The sequence below is a fragment of the Danaus plexippus genome, chromosome 6 (genome assembly GCF_018135715.1).
Source record: "Danaus plexippus chromosome 6, MEX_DaPlex, whole genome shotgun sequence".
Lineage (NCBI taxonomy): Eukaryota > Metazoa > Arthropoda > Insecta > Lepidoptera > Nymphalidae > Danaus > Danaus plexippus.
The window spans coordinates 1396552-1413442 of record NC_083540.1 but is presented as its reverse complement, the minus strand read 5'-3'; the positions used below and the strand labels follow the sequence as shown (position 1 = coordinate 1413442).

At 31.8% G+C, this 16891-nt stretch overlaps 2 protein-coding genes across 2 annotated transcripts; both read right to left on the bottom strand.

The window, feature by feature from the left end:
- Window positions 1–663: 663 nt before the first annotated feature.
- On the bottom strand, window positions 664–6431 carry LOC116778723 (probable peroxisomal acyl-coenzyme A oxidase 1). The gene is made up of 13 exons (XM_032672730.2): window positions 6191–6431; window positions 5816–5972; window positions 5524–5692; window positions 5329–5452; window positions 4992–5236; window positions 4755–4918; window positions 4525–4687; window positions 3343–3533; window positions 3114–3263; window positions 2941–3046; window positions 2700–2852; window positions 2492–2608; window positions 664–2304 (listed from the first exon to the last, which is right to left on the bottom strand). Exons 1-13 carry the CDS (start codon window positions 6318–6320, stop codon window positions 2161–2163), a joined length of 2013 nt encoding a protein of 670 aa, XP_032528621.1. The 5' UTR covers window positions 6321–6431; the 3' UTR covers window positions 664–2160.
- A 458-nt stretch (window positions 6432–6889) lies between these two features.
- On the bottom strand, window positions 6890–14295 carry LOC116778724 (probable peroxisomal acyl-coenzyme A oxidase 1). Its single transcript, XM_032672731.2, has 13 exons — window positions 14128–14295; window positions 11225–11381; window positions 10955–11117; window positions 10553–10676; window positions 10130–10374; window positions 9616–9776; window positions 9248–9410; window positions 8700–8890; window positions 8415–8564; window positions 8026–8131; window positions 7718–7870; window positions 7401–7517; window positions 6890–7127 (listed from the first exon to the last, which is right to left on the bottom strand). Exons 1-13 carry the CDS (start codon window positions 14246–14248, stop codon window positions 6981–6983), a joined length of 1998 nt encoding a protein of 665 aa, XP_032528622.2. The 5' UTR covers window positions 14249–14295; the 3' UTR covers window positions 6890–6980.
- Window positions 14296–16891: the final 2596 nt, after the last annotated feature.

Here is a 16891-nt window from a genome sequence, read left to right as displayed (position 1 = left end):
TTTCAATGTTGTCACTATACCCCCTTTATTGACACCAAACAACTAAAAAAGTTAATTTCACTAGCACTGTATATTTCTATAACGCCATATAAATTATTATTTTAATGCTGTTTTGGAACATAAATAGAAGGATAGGTTTCTGAATGTGCTGGCTTCATGGTACTTTAATAAACTGTTTATACAAAACGTTAAACGGTCGGTTTAACTGGAGGAAATCGTACATTTCGACACGATGTTTAATTATGTGTGTACACACCTCCCGTTTAATTTCAACAGTTACTATAAAATTATTATTGGCGATGACAGTTGAAATGTTTTAGGAAAATTTCACACATTTTCGTGACTTTCATAAACAAAGGAACGTTTAATGTAACACAATAAAATTTAAGTGTCTGTTTGTTGTTAATAATTAACAGCTTTTCACTAAAAGCATATGAAATTACAAAAGTATATAAGAAATTTAATTTTTAAAAATTATATCTGACATCTAGAATGGTTTGACGGATGGGATGGTAAAGAATGGAAAATGGAATTCCACTCGCAGGTAGCTAATGTCATAAGGAGATTGGGATACTACTTAACTGACTTCAACTAGACAGAAGTTCTCAATGCATCTATATAATTCCTTCAATTAACGACAACTTTTGAAGATATTTTTTAATCGAATTGCTATTGTCCTGGGGTAGCTCTATAGTCTATGGTCACCAAGTTAGAATATGATAGAGGAGCCCTTGAGATATAGAATGTAATCTCATAAATATGATGATACGTGTCTCAAACGTGTTAAATAAGTTGTTGCCTAAAATAAAAGAAGCAGGCAAACGCATAATTCTATTATTTAACATATGTTGGAACAAAAATATATAATGAAATCAATAAAACACTGTCCTCTAACACACTTAACATCACAGTATTGATAATAGCTACTAATACTTCTCTGACTAATGGTTCACTGACCTGTTATAAGAGCGTCAACAACTACAGACAACACGAACAAAAGGTTATTATATTTGCGATCGTAAATTAATAACAATAAGAGCGTTAATTGAATTCGCCTTGAACACCCTGTACTTTCGGGTACTAGCTAATGTCTTAATGTTATTCGTCCAGCGATACTGGCAACACTTACGGAAATATTCTACTATTTTATTTACAAAGCATTATAATATCAATATTTATATCTTTATTTATTTCTTCCAATAATTACCAATAATTGCATTAACATAAAACCGCTGGACTCTTAGTCTCTTCTGTGGAATATGAAACGCTAAATGAACGAATTCCATAATATTGCTTCAATCATTAAATGAAGTATCATTTAGCAGGTTATCTGTTACCTGTATATGCGCTCTTACCAAAAAACAATCGCAATGTTCTCATCGAATATCACCTATAAGCCAGTATATTACTTAACAAATCCGATATTTTAACGAATAAACAATCGCTAGCTGAAGTAACTAATGATAATTGTAAATCTAGAAGATGTTTTTCTCACAAAACTTATTGGATAAAAAGTAATAAGCAAAACTTTACTCGGTAATAAGTACCAAAGTAAAATTTGCCAAAATTGTTTACATGTGGTCCTAAATGTTTTGCCTTCATTGAAACCAAATGTCACGTGAGAAAGCATATATAGGCTGATTTTTATTGAAGTTTTATGATCTTTTCAAAAATTAAACTTTTATTTGGTATGTCCCGCAGGATACTGCTGATGAAATTCCTATATGAACCCACACCTAAATTATATTTATAACCCATAATCCAGGACAGATTTTTTTTTTACTTTTTGTTTTATTTTGATTATTATTTATATGTTTGAGAATATGCCATTTTTACATGTTTGTGATTAGAGAGGAATTCCATCAATAAAGCATTGGAAGCTTAACATTAACAATACTAGCTAGATATACTTTATCATGAAATACTGACACAGTCAGCTCAATGAATCGAAATACTTTAAAATATTTTATCTCTTTATTCTATTCTATTTCACTTTTGCTACACGTAACAACAAAATTTAGCCAAAACGTTACTTTTTTAATACATGATAAACCAATGTTAAGGAAATTTTTACTTATTCTGTTTACAAATAAAAATTACTGCCTACCAGTGATATATAAATTAACAACTAACAGATTATGTTATCTTCTGTGATATTTTTCATAGTTTGCCTTGAAGCAACGGTTTTATGTATTTATAGAAGCTCTGATTGACGGGTTCTACGTTCATGGGATTATTCTCAGCCTGTTCCATAAGTCGTTCGTACACCCTGCCATCGTAGGCGCCAAGAGACGAATGCAAAATCTAAAATGTGATGACATATTTAAATTTACGAAATGAAAATAACTTTAAATGTTCAAAAGTGAGTTCCTCACAGTTGTATGGTTAAGAAAACCCGCTGTTGTAAACGTCAATGTGTCTAGTCTTCATAAATGTAAAAATATAGTAGATATTTAGATTGTTAAATAAGTATGAGCAAAAATCAATATACCTCATCCCTTAAATCAAAGGCATCAACAAGAGCAACTGCATTCGGTCTGATCTGCTGCAATAACTCCTCATATTGGCGTTGCATAAAATCTATGTCCTTTTCTGATATCGAAGAATACTGAAAATTATAGTGCATTTTGTTTTAATTACTTAACACCATATACTTTATTAACACCTGTATTGACTTAGCTCTACAGTATTTTTCTTACCCGTAACAAATCCCCAGTTCTCTGCAAAGTCCAGTAAGTTAAGTACAATGTAACTAGTTGATGCATTACGATCTTTACGCTATCACTTGAAGACTTCGTTAATCTTCTTACTTCATTCCAGTAGGTCTCCAATATTACGGAACGACAATGTGCCTATAAGACAGTATATTACGGAAATTAAATATAATGACTACAATATAGATCGGAAAGGATAAGATTTATTAAAATCAGTATTTATCACCTCAGCTGCATCCACAAGTTGGACAGTTGTCAAAAGCCAGGCATCTTCATAATCAAGACCACTTTTCATTCTGTCCCTGATACTTTTAACACACAATGCTATTTTTCTGAAAATTTACTCACATAAAATGCCTGATTCAATGATTTCCTATTTTAAAGTTGTCCACAACTTACCCTGCCGAAACTGCTTGAAATGATTTGATAATGCCCTCATCAGTGCTCTGCCAAGAAAATTTTTCACCTTTTATACTTCGACTTATATAAGAAACAGTAGGGGTTACTGTTTTTCCTGCCTCGGCTTGCTCCCAGGCTTTAACCAAAAACCTGAAATTCATTTCCCGCTTTTTATTGTCAGTTTACTTCACAAAAACACAGATCTAAATAATCTAAAATTTGCTTATACCTCGCGGTCTGCAATAACAATATAGTATAGTCTCCTTCATAAGTCCTAGTGGCGGCTACAAAAGAGTATATGTACGGCAAATTAGAGGAGAGCATGTAACCATGACCACCGCAAGCATATCTACATTGCTCTATAAGTAATGCTGCGTCTGATGTACTCACTGCTTTCAAACAACTTGATAAAGCGTGGAGCTGGAAGTTTAAGTTTTGTTGGCATTCAGACAATATAAAAATACGGCAATCAATATTCAATAATCAATTCAATTAATATCCCATTTTTGGGCATTAAGCTGTATAACCCTCGGACAAAATTATGATTATAAAATAAAGTATTTATTTAATTTAATAGTAAAATACGACTTCGATAGAGACATCTTACTTTAAAAAATTCAGATTTATGCTATAAAAAAGTCAATAACAATATTGCTGTTCTGGGAATGGGAAAGCATAATTTCTTGAGCCATTCATTGAGTTAAATAAAGCCCTTGTGTGAGTACATTATGTTCTTGAAAAATATCGAAAAAATTATCCGTACTAATAAGTACAGGAGCTTAGTATTCTCTAAACCTCCTTGGAAAACGTCTTCAAATGTGTTAGTTTGAAATTGATTCAGGGTAAATCAGAAAAGACAACGATGATTATTTTTCTCAAATTATCGAAAGCATTGGGTCTTAAGAGGCTGTCCAATTGAAGAGGCAGAGTTTCAAAGTGAGTAATTTACAAGGGCCGAACTGAATTAGCAGAACTGTTGTTCTATCCGTATACAATGAATATGAAAACACTTCCTTTATTTAATAAAACAAAAGTATATTTCCAGAATGACCACCTTTCTTATATTTGGTATGTGCTGTCTCAAAACGAATGAATAAAAATATAATCACCAGTTTACCAGTTTCGTCCTTGCAATTGACGTAATTAATGACCGTCATACAAGATAAATGTAGTACAAAGAGTACTTTGATAAACGTTCCTTAAAAAGCTATAAATAATAAATTAAATTTATAAATATTACTCATTAGTGATGTAGCGATTGTTATCTTTACATTAATTCAATAAAATATAACAATATGGCACGATAATTCCAAATGCACCAGAATCGTTTAGAAGTCATCGACATTATATGTATGTTAATTGATGACGTCAAACAAACGACATTCGATGACATTAAAATTTAATCAATTACCTCTGGTAGAGTACCCACGTCACCTTTCTTCATATCAGAAAGTACAGACTTGAAAGTGTTCCACAACCAGTTCGCAGCAAGTTGGAAAGCGTGTGCTGTTGCGATACCGATGAATAGCTTGTGCTGTTGTGTAGGATAATCCAGAATTTGCGGCTCTGGTTCACTGTGTGAGAATATCTTGAGAAATATACGTTACAAAGCGAACAGAATTAAAATAAAAAGTTGGTTACTTTGGTCTCAATTCAGATTGTCGTCTAACAGCAGAATAACGTACTGCTATAGTAACAGCCTTAGACAGATTGAAAGCAGCTTCGTTGACAAGATTTACTCTAACAAAAACCATTGTTTGATATGTTAATTTACCATGACGTGCTGGTTTCACGTATGTGCCATCCTGTTACCAAAAAATAATTACAGAATTATCTTCATTCAAAGTATAAATGTGTCTAATTTTACGCTTCTTTTACCTTTTGTACTTGAGCGTGCTTCATTAACATGTTATTTCTTGGTATCCTAAAATTATTAAAGCCCAAGAATCCGTTGTCAGCTGATGAGAAACCCATCCGAGGTCCAATTTCCCCAACTTTAATCCCAGGTAGCGGCATATGGGTATCCAAATCTCTGATCTGTACCATAAACAAGTGGGTACCATAACACACACCCTTTGTGTACAGTTGGGCTACGACTATGCAGTGGTTAATGGTTTTCCCGACTGAAAGCAAGCTCATTTCTGCTTTAAACTGTTTCTTCAGTATTAACAATTATCTATCTAATATTTTTGGAATGTTTGTAATCAGAACTTACGTCCGCCAGCCCACCACTTGTGAGCTGTAAGTGTTGGAGTGTGAAGCACAAACTCCTCAGTGCTAGCGTCATAAGTGGCTGTTGTTTCTAATCCACGAATAAACGTGCCGTGACCAAGCTCCGTCTGAAATATTCAATATTTTCTTGTTTCATTCTTAAATTATCACTATCACTTTAAGTAGCTACTGTAGTCACCTGAGCGTAACCACCGATTATTTGTAGATCCAGAGCTTTAGGTAGCCAAATCATCAATTGTTCAGAAGTACATTGCCCAATAATAGTGGGCACAAACATGCCCAAATGCAATAAAAATGGCGATATGTCCTTGAAAAGTGCATCTGCTATTCGACGAATTGCTGGAGTCCTATAACATGGGTACGTAGATAATACAAGAGATAAAAAATATAATATAATATTTATAGTAATAATAGTAATTAGTTATTTAGAATGAATATAACGAATAAAATTAGTTCAACACAACACCCACTCGAAATCTTCAATTCCTGTTATTTCTTGTAACTCAGTTTTCATTAGTTTCGAAAATAAACATGATTTTCTCACAGCATTTTCGTATCTCTCTTTCAGACTCATGCATTCCTCAGGAACATCGTCATAGCAGAGTCCACTTTTGAGTACAATGTCCTCTGCAATCAAGTAATCATTGATTTCAATAGACATTATTCAAGTGTCCAACTACACAAATATCGCTAATGCATATTCATGACTTTTAACATTTTAGACATATAATGTACAATTTATATAATTTGGATAAAGATAATAATATTTTCTATTAAGGATTAATTGGATTTAATTCAACTTTTTTTAAATATATGTAATTCTTAAATAACGCTTTAGTACGAACCAATTTTTCTTCTCTGTGACGTTTTTTTTTTGCCTCCATCAAATATATTAATGATCTCTTCGATGTCAAACGTGCATTTCTGTCTTTCGATTGCAAGGTCTGGATTTACTTTGTATTTGTTTAAGACCATTTTGTATAACGAACACTGAACATGCCATGCACCACGGCGGATTATTTCAAACTAATATTGTGTAGTGGCAAACACAACGGTATGCAAATAAAGTTTAAAAGTCAATAGTGAATCGAATACAATCTTCACATAAATATGTATATCGAAATACACAGGTACATAAAGATTGTGAATATATCAGATTGCAATATTTTATCGTCCTTTTCGTAATACTTTCGATAAATATAATATAAAAGTACACATATTTTTTTATAATTTTCCTGGTAATTCCAAAAATTTGTTAAATTCCAATCAGGAAACATTCCATTATTTAGTAACGATTATCGATAATGAGATCTAAAACTTTCGTGAGTTTTATTCATTTAAATGAAACTAATATTTTTCGGATATACTACGCGTGTTTTATTTTTACGCGTAAAAAACTACTAACTCCCGACGTTTAGGTTGCTGAAGTTTACCGCGTCGGGAGTATATAGATTTTTTACAAAAATAAAGCACGCGTAGTATATCCGAAAAACATTAGTTTCATTTAAACGATTATTGATGTTTTGTAAATTAAACAAAAAAACTTATTTCAAAATTATATAATTTCAAGTTCGTTCAGATAACACCAGTCGTCAGAATTGAAAAACAAAAACTAACACAAAGAGAATACAAATGTTAAATTTTGTGTTTAAGAATAACTGGCTTCATGTATTTATGAAAACTCTGATTGACAGTTTCAGCATTCAAGGGACTTTTTAGGGCGTGATCCATCATCCTTTCGTAAACCCGTCCGTCGTAAGCACCAAGAGTTGAACATAGAATCTGTGACACAAAATAATATTAAACTTAATTTTTTAGCGATTCATCGAGTATTGACGTAATACGTAAACTACGGTATCGATCGTAAAAAAAACGTAACAGTAAATACGAATGTGGCTGCACGTTTTAAGGCGTACTTACTACCTAACTCTATACACTTTAGCTGTATAAAAATGTTCTTGCACTAAATTAAGTTGATTTAAATAAATTAAGTTGTGTATGTGTGTATCATTTTTATGATTTATTTATTGGAGTCTAATATTCATTATTCTTTACCTCGTCTCTGATGTCAAAACTATCAACGAGTCCTACAGCGTTGGGTCTGATTAAGGCTAGCAACTCCTCATACCTCTCCTGAAGTTTGTCTAGATCATCTTTTGATATGGTTGTATACTGCGAATTATAAAAATAGCTAAAGTTATATACATTAATTATTATTTAATCATTCTATATAATCTTATACAATTTAATAAAGATGCAAGTTTTGTGGTCCCAATGTTCTATATTATTAAACATCTACAAGTAAATAAAAATTATAGAACGCAACTATAACTAAAAAAAGCTACAAATAAATGAATAACCTAAATACTTACTACCAATAAATCTCCCCGTTTCTCCAAAGCCCAATAAGTAATGTATAATTCCGCCAGTTGTTTAAGCACCACAGCCAAATTGTTGGATAACGTAGAAGAAACTTTATCGACTTCAAACCAAAACACTTCACAAAGCAGAGCCCGGGAATATGCCTAACGTCAAAAATACAAAATAAAAATTAGGTTCAGTAAATTATAGTAAACTGAAAAGGAAGTCTGAGAAAGTTTTCAGGATCTTTTAATTCATAACTAAACTGTTTTAAGTATTAGTGTTTTTTACATATATTTTTTCATTTATTCAAACACACCTCACTCGCTTTAATCAATTGTACAGAAGATGAATTCCAAGCTTCTTCATATTGTTGCCCTCTTGACACATGCTTTTGTATAGACTCTGCGCACATTTTAGTTACCCTGTAAAGGTATATTCAAAATACTTAACAAAGTAAATTCATAGAGATGTACAACAATTCCGTCACGTCCTTCACAAAGATTCGGTGACAGCATCACGTAATTTGAACCTTACCTCATCTTTAAGGAAATCCTTAGTATTTCTTCAGAAACTTAGATTAGGTTGAGACGTATTTATTCAACCAACAAACAAATATTAATCAAAACGCCTTTAATATTCATGAAGCATTATTTTTACCCCAACATAAAGATCATCGTAATTTCAAACCTTAGTAAATATATTTACCCAGCAACTACCAATTTAAGTCCGTCGACGATTCCTTTGGGTGTGTTTTCCCATTTATTGTACCTCTTGTTAAAGTACTCTGACAGAAAGCTAACAGTCGCTGGCAGAGATTCACCTTCCATGGCGCGTTTCCAGCTTTTTATCAAGTATCTAAAATCAAAATTACAACTAAAATTTAGGGACCATTTAAAAATTTGAGAGGGTTAAATAAAAAGTCTGACATAACCATAAAAGCGCATTGCAGTAATTTATATAACAAACTAATAATTTTATTTAGTGTCCGACCTGGCTGTTTGTAAGAGGAGCACAGTAGACTCTCCCTCGTATGTGATAGCAGCGGTCGCCGTCGTGTACAACGAGGGCAGGTTTGAGGACATTAGGTAGCCATGACCGCCGCAAGCCAACCGACATTGCTCAATCAGCCAACCTGCGTCCCGAGTACTTGTGGTTTTAAGACAGCAAGAGAGCGCATGCAACTGTCATAAGAAATATATAGATTGTTGTAATAAACAGAAAATTCAGCTCTAAACACGGGTTTATGTGTATGTAATCAACTAGCAAACACATTCATTAAACGAAATCAAATCCAATCAGTTCAAAATGAAAAAAAATAACGAAAATACAAAAGACCTTATACAGTCAAATCGAATTTAATATACTCGTATGAAGGACGACCCTCACACAGTTTATATGAAATTGTTATAAATCTTGATAAAAAAAATCTTTTATAATATACAGTCGGAAAATTCACAAAATTTATAACAATCTGATAGTAGATTAGGGTTAATATTTACTGCACACTTTGATTTCCTTATCTCACGTCTATAACTTACTTCAGGTAAACGGTCCATAGACCCCTTGCCAATATCTTCCATGACCTTCGAGTAGGTTTGCCACAACCATAAGCCACATATTTTGAAAGCATGACTGGTCGCTATTGATATAAACAGCTTATGTTGTTGGATCACAAAATCTAATATTTGAACTTCTGGTTCACTAAGGAAATTAAAAAAATATATATACTTTTGCTCTCACAAGTAACTTTAAAACCAAACAATATTAATCAACTAGCTACTGCTACGTTTAACAAACTGGATATGAATTTGCGTATTTTTTTGATAGGCATCGCTCTAATAACTATAGCTATAATGTCATGAACTACAATTAAAATCTCATTTATAAAGAGCACATAGAATCATACTCAGGTTTTATGTGCGATTGATGCCTCACAGCGGAGTATCTGACGCTGATGGTCGCAGCTCGCGCCAACATATACGCCATGTCGGACAGAAGGTACACCCTCACAAACACCATAGAACCGTAAGTTAACTTTTCGTTTTTGGATTCCACGTAGGTGCCATCCTGAAATTAAAATTAATGAATACCATTCGAGTAAATGCTTTCATAGATTAAAAAATTGCAAGGTTTATCTGTCAACACATATCAATAAACACCTGTGTGTAACACACCTAATTCCAGCAATTATGGGTTAATTGATTGCATTTACATGGGCTATCATACACAAACGGTGTAAACTATTTTATATAGGGGTATTTTTGTATCAGTTCATATAAAAAAAAATTACTGCTTCTATATGATCATTGGTGATACAGTTTGCGTTAGGACTACATTCATAGATTAGAAAACGCAACTCCATAGTTTGAATGTATTTTAAAATACAATATCCAAAAATGTATAATATTATTTCCACCTACTTTTAAAACTTGAGAATTTTTCATTAGCATATTATTTCTCGGTATCCTAAAATTATGGAATCCAAGGAAACCATTATCCGCTGTGTTGAAACCCATCTTGGCTCCAATCTCACCCAATTTAAGTCCTGGTAGGGGCTCGTGGGTTTCAATATCGCGAATTTGTACAAAGAACAAATGTGGTCCGTGACATTTTCCCTTGATATAGAGTTGAGCCATCACGACACAGTGGTTGGCGGTATGTCCCACTGCAAAAAAATTATTTTATTTTCATCAAAGACAACTTTTTTCGAAGAAATCCAGAATTTATTATTAACAGATAATTTTAACTGTTGTTAGTTTATAGCAAAAATACTCCAGAGTGCTTAAGAAAAACAGACTAATAACGAATCAATCTAATTGTAAGTAACCAGTACTAAAACTTACATCCTCCGGGCCACCATTTATAGGACGTCAGAGTCGGGCTATTCAATACAAACTCATCAGTTTCCAAGTCTAGTGTAGCTGTCGTCTCAAGCCCTCTTAAAAACGTGCCATGGCCGAGTTCAGTCTGAAGCGAAATAATATATTATATGAATATTATAAGTTCCCTTACAACCGCTAAAATCGTGAGTTACCTTCATGTGGGTAAGCTGAATTGTTCACAATTTTAAGTAGTTATCTACCAACGTCTGACAGTTTTCCTCCTTTTTTTTATATTCTATTATTATTATAGTTTTATCAATTACGATTAAGATGTTGTACTAAGTGACACATATCCATACACGCTTATATCCTTACATAATAGATAGTACCAAATTTAAAACACAGTTTCTGTTCAACTCGTACCTGAGCGTAAGTTCCAATGATGCCAAACCCGTGTTTCAGAAACTCCGCCTGCTGTTCCGGAGTGGCCTGGTTAGTGATGGCCGGTACAAATAGAGCGAAGTGCAGAAGAAAAGGGTTCACATTCTGCATAATCCCATCGGATATACGATAAGCGTTGGATGGACTGCATTAACAAAAAAAGAATTCTACTGTTCGTGTTTATTTAACAACTTTACGACCTTAATCATATCTTTGTTTAAGTAAAAGAAATATCACTGCAACTGTGCTTACGCTTGATGAGCTTTATGCTTTCGATCTTTAGAAAGTTCCGAAAATATGTCATAAAGTACGGAACCCTTCCGAATAACGTTTTCATAGCATTCCTTATGACTGAGATATTCTTCTGGTATATCATCTTTTAAATTGTCAATGCTCAGCACCAAGTTTTCTGCAAAATAGTTATATTTTTAAGTTTTTGAGTCTCGTGATATAAGTGCAACCATCATTAGTTTTTTTTGTTCCCTAGCACTTCCATAACTCTGGGTACTGGATTACATTTCGTTTAACACAATATTATGCCATATATTTGTTAAAAAATATTCAAATATATCAAATTAAAAAAATAATTAAAATATATATGATTTAAATGAAACTAATATTTTTCGAATCAATACGCGTATTTTATGCAACGCGATGGACCCGGCAACCGCACGGTGAATCCATTGAATGCTGAGAAGCCTTGTCTCTTTTAATAACCACATATTCCCGACGTACATGGACATCTCGTCTGCCTGTGATCACGTTCGGTGCAAAGTAACCGAAACGTCGGGAGTAAAAAGTTTTTAAAAATAATAAAACACCCGTAGTAATCCGAAAAATATTAGGTTCATTTAAATGAATACTCGCTAAAATCTTAAATCTCATTATGTATTTATGATCCAACGATTAACTATGAAAAAACAGTGTCTTTTTTATCTAATATATGTTTCCCTTTACTGTTGTTCCACAATCCTACTGTTGACAATTCCGAATTATGAATAGCATTGTGGTTATCTTCATTGATTATGTTAAAAAAAATTGCGATATTAAAAATTCTAAGAAGCAAATGTTCTTGATTGATTTGATATTTACATACAAGAAAAATGTTACTTGGTTTAAATAAATCGTTTTGATGAATTAGTAGATTCTATTTTAGTTCGTTTTTTAGCATATTGTTTTATATTATTAAAATAAACAACAAAGTCAGGTAGAAATACAATTAAAATTAATACTAGACAGGTTCAGATTATTGTTAAATATCGAACTACCTACATGAACTATGTATTTATATTTCGCAATAGAAACATGACAAACCTTTCTACGGTTTCTTGAACCAAAAGATCAACAAAAAATATGTGCATTACTCATTAGGTATAAAAACATGAAGGTCAAGCAATAACTCATATACCTGTTGGAAATATTCGTAACTTAATATACAACATTAAGTTACGAATATTTATTTATGGTTTAAAAAAAATCCACTATTCTATATAAACGAAATTTATATTCCATTAAATAGCTCTCAGTTTAAATTCTTAATATTTATACATAACTTTTTATACACATTTTATTCTAGACTTTAAATGGGATAGGAACAGTTTTCTTAATTGATTTTCAAAAAACTCTTTGGTTCTGACGCATTTTATGGAGTCAGGTGGTAAGTGTCTTACAAAGGCAGCGGCATTGATGAAGGTTTGCTGTAAGATGATGACAAGTTACGAAGAATTTATAGATAGGTTATAAATTATTGGGACTTTTGGTATTAAATTGAATGGAATAAGAAAAATAGTGCTTGTGAGAATTGTTGCTAACTGGAAAAAGCAACCACATAAGCTTGTCTGTCGTTCAATGACGAGACAAAGTCATTTTTTTTCAGAGAAATATGAACCAAATACATTGCATTGACTTCGATGCCACTCAAACTTATTCAAATAACCCCATCTGCTCTAAGTAAAGGCCAATATGTAAAATAAGATTTTATTCTATGAAAGCAAGTTTTGTGTGAATTTATGAAAAAAAATAAGGTCTGCAAGGTGAAAGAAAATTTTTACCGAAACACGTTCGATTTGAATATAGCACCTTATTTTTACATAATATTTTATTACAGTTGATTTTTTTTACTTTATTTAACTTGATCCCTAAAAAAAAATTGTTGCGTCATCAAAAACTACAAGTGGAAGTTAATGCCAGTCAAAACGATTGAAAGTTTTCGACAATAAGCTGAGTTTTAAGAGTGTTCTGTTTATTTATAAAAACCAATAGGTATATATAAAGTATAACCCTTTAAGCGATTCGTGAGTATACCTGAAGACCATCTACATAAAGGGATAATAAGGAATCAGTGTGAACAGTGAATTAGTGAATCAAGCTATAGATGTTGAAAAAATTAGAGAGGCCATACGCCACCTTGCGGGACACTATACGAGTATATGGTAAACCAATTTGACTTGCGTTCGTGGAGGCAAAGTCCATGATGCCGTCTACAACAGAATCAAAGACACTAAATATATACACACACATATATATGTGTGTGTGTGTGTGTGTGTATATATATATATATATGTGTGTGTAAAAAGAAACTAATATAGTTAATAATAAATCAAAGTCATCTTATACGTACCTATTACTATCATCCAGTAAGGTAAGTATAGTTAATATTTCATTATGAATGCAATTCCCAATAACATCAGTTATATCTACTATAGCAATATATGAACTTAAATAAAACTAATGCTTTCGGATGTACTACGCGTTTTAAGTTTTTTTTTATTATTATTGTAAATTACATACTCCCGACGTTTCGGTCGGTTACTTTGCAGCAACCGTGATCAGAAGTAACCGGAACGTCGGGAATATATAATGTAAAATAATAAAAAATGTGCAGCGCACTCGACCATATTAGTTTTATTTAAAATGAATGTTCGCGAAAGTCTCTGATATCAATTATATGAACTTATATTACAGATATTAATATATAAACTTATACCTATTATGACGCTACCTGAACCATTATGAGTTGAAGAAGGTAACGACATAGATAAATAAATATACATTGATAAACAAATAAATACAAAAAAAGATTTTGAAGAGAGCATATTTTTTGCAATGAATTTGAATTTTAAATTAAACATTAAATAATACAAAAAACAAATCACCGATATATTTCCTCAGTTCGGTTTTCTGTTTCCCTCCGTCTATAAAATGTATTAGTTCCTGCACATCGAATGTACACTTCTTTCTTTCCTTGACTAAATCCTCGTTTATTTGGACCGACATTTTAGTATGTGTTATTACTTCAAATAATAAAATCGTAATAACGAGATGCAGAGTTAAAAGCCAAAAGAACTATAACAATAGTGAACTTGAAATACATTAGCATATAATTAATTGTTATCGCAATTTAACATAAATATTTAATTCAGTTATTTTATTTATATTGAAATTTAATTTTAAAATGTTTCATCATCACATTCGATACGGAACCTTTTGCCGTTTCTTATATTAACCAACTGAACGCTTCGTTAGTAGCGTGACGCTGAAAAGAAAGTAGTGTTGTTTTTCTTCTTTACATTACATGGAAAAATCAAATTTTTTTTTATAAAATTACATTAAAACTTACTTTAAATTCATCAAATTAGTTAACCGAAATCATGATCAAGACGAGACTTCGCTGGTCTTAGTCTTGGTATTGCACTTCCAGTCTGAGTTTATGTCTTGGTCTCACAGTAAGAATCTAGAAAGTTCCGCACTTAACTATAATCCCATTGGTATTTATTGAATGTTATTTTTGATGTTAGAACATTGTAAAAGATTGCATATATTTTTAAACTTGAATTCACATAGCTATAGTAAAGTGTCACCGGGTGAGGTTTGAAACTACCCGTTGCTGCCAATGCTCTTCCCAAATCCCAATCCAGCTATCTACCGTGTCCCATGGACTCGGTCTGTTCCTTAACAAAAGTTTACATAGAATGATCTTAGATGTGCTTAAATATTGTTGAAACATAAAAAAGAACAATTTACTTTAACTTGCGTGTATGTTATAAAATATTATCTATCTAGAAAGAAATTAACTCAACTATTATGAAATGGCATAAAAGAAATTACATTTACCCATTTATTTAAATTAAAAAAATTATAATTAAATTGACTTATTAAATTTACCTTGACATTGTTGTTATATTCATTATTTTGACCAAGAATAATAGAAACGAACCAACTGGCTGACTGGCTGACATCTATGTAACCTAATTACTAATGATGCCTAAGACGTTATTGCTCCGTAAAACAACACTCGTTCTTTACTACAAGAAACAAGAGTTTCAGTCTTGTTCTTACTCAAAACTCGAACGGTAAAAACGTAAGAACATTTAGTCAACACGAAGTCAGATTCATTGGAAATAAATAGTTTTGAAATAATTTCGTGTTTCGTGTGATTTTTTTAAACTAACAATCTATTCTACTTCTTAACGTTGATTTATTTGAAGTGTTAACTTGTTGTAAATTGTATAAATGTTGCACGAACCCTCACTGTTTTTGATTATAATACGAAAAGACTCCAACAACATAAATTAACCATCGCAACAGAAGCAGAGGATTTTAACAATAACAATTACGATATTTGTTTTCGATGCTAAATACTTGTATAATAATTTAAATAAATGTCAATACATATTCCATTAAGTGTTATGACCGAGATGTTTTTAACACACTTTTATTAGCTTCACCTGTATGTTTGTATGTTTGTAACCGACTTCTTTGAGCTCGATTTTGCCATACTTTGACCGATCAGATTTAATTGAAACTTTGCACACCTGTCAAAGACCTATGACAATGCAATAATTCGATTAAAAAATCCGATTATCCCAATTAGATTCGCCAGGATTAATTAATTCCTTTCCGCATCCTTTGCATGCGAGTAAGAGAGATAGAGCTAGTGTGCGAACTACGCATGCGTGCAGCTCCACAGTTACTCTTTGATCGTACACTCAGTTTGGCACAACCTCGGAGAGACTTGTAAAAAAAAATCAACTAAAAAATGAAAAATAAATAATAGTTTAAAAAAACTAAAAAAACACGCTTTTATTAAAAATCCAACTAAAAAACAGAAAATAAAATTTAATAAATTTAGATTAAGAATCGTGTAAATAAAAAATAAATGTACATTATTGTAAAAAAGCATGGGGTGCATTTACAGTGCTTTTTTATGATATTATCAAAGTAAAGATCATTCTACTCATCTGTCAATTAAATGTTTATAACTATTGACACTATGCACCCCACGCTTTTTTACAATAATGTACATTTATTTTTTATTTACACTATTTTTTAAAACAATAGTTAGGAACATTATAACTTGTATTTGTGATGTAATTTTCTGCTAGCCATTGACACACAGAAAATCGTGTTGTCTGTTAATTATCTATTCTAAATACCAATCGCCCCACAATGAATATATTAATAAAATATAAGTTAAACCCAAATTGATTTACATCCATTGACGTGATTTCCAACTTCATACGTTACTTTCAGTTTGTTTACTTTTGATTGCATAATATTTAATTTTATGTTATTTTATTGTTAACTTACGCTTTATACAGTTAATAGTTGTCATTTTCTTATTTTTTCATAAGGTTTATATGTAATAAGGTACTTCTATGAGATAGGCAACAATATCTGTTGTCTATTGCTTACGCGCTAAGCTTGGGCCAAGTTAGAAAATGTTTTAATATAAACATACACATTCATATAACAAAATTGAATTATCAAAAGATTCGAAATATAGGAGGACAACGATTTACTTGTGAAAAATAGCTTGTTATAGAAAACTTTGATAATTTAAGAAGGGAATAACTTAAAAGAAAAGAAGCGAAACAATTACATAGCTATGTTATTTATAAAATAACAACCTCAAAGTTC

Coding starts and splice junctions, on each gene's coding strand:
- LOC116778724 (XM_032672731.2), bottom strand. CDS start 14,248: ATGTCGGTCCAAATAAACGAGGATTTAGTCAAGGAAAGAAAGAAGTGT. Junction 9,411..9,615: donor CAATCGCACATAAAACCTGA/GTATGATTCTAT, acceptor TAATTTCCTTAG/TGAACCAGAAGTTCAAATAT. Junction 8,132..8,414: donor CTTAAATTGGTAGTTGCTGG/GTAAATATATTT, acceptor ATACCTTTACAG/GGTAACTAAAATGTGCGCAG.
- LOC116778723 (XM_032672730.2), bottom strand. CDS start 6,320: ATGGTCTTAAACAAATACAAAGTAAATCCAGACCTTGCAATCGAAAGA. Junction 5,973..6,190: donor GTCACAGAGAAGAAAAATTG/GTTCGTACTAAA, acceptor ACTTGATTGCAG/AGGACATTGTACTCAAAAGT. Junction 3,047..3,113: donor TTTCAAGCAGTTTCGGCAGG/GTAAGTTGTGGA, acceptor GTAAATTTTCAG/AAAAATAGCATTGTGTGTTA.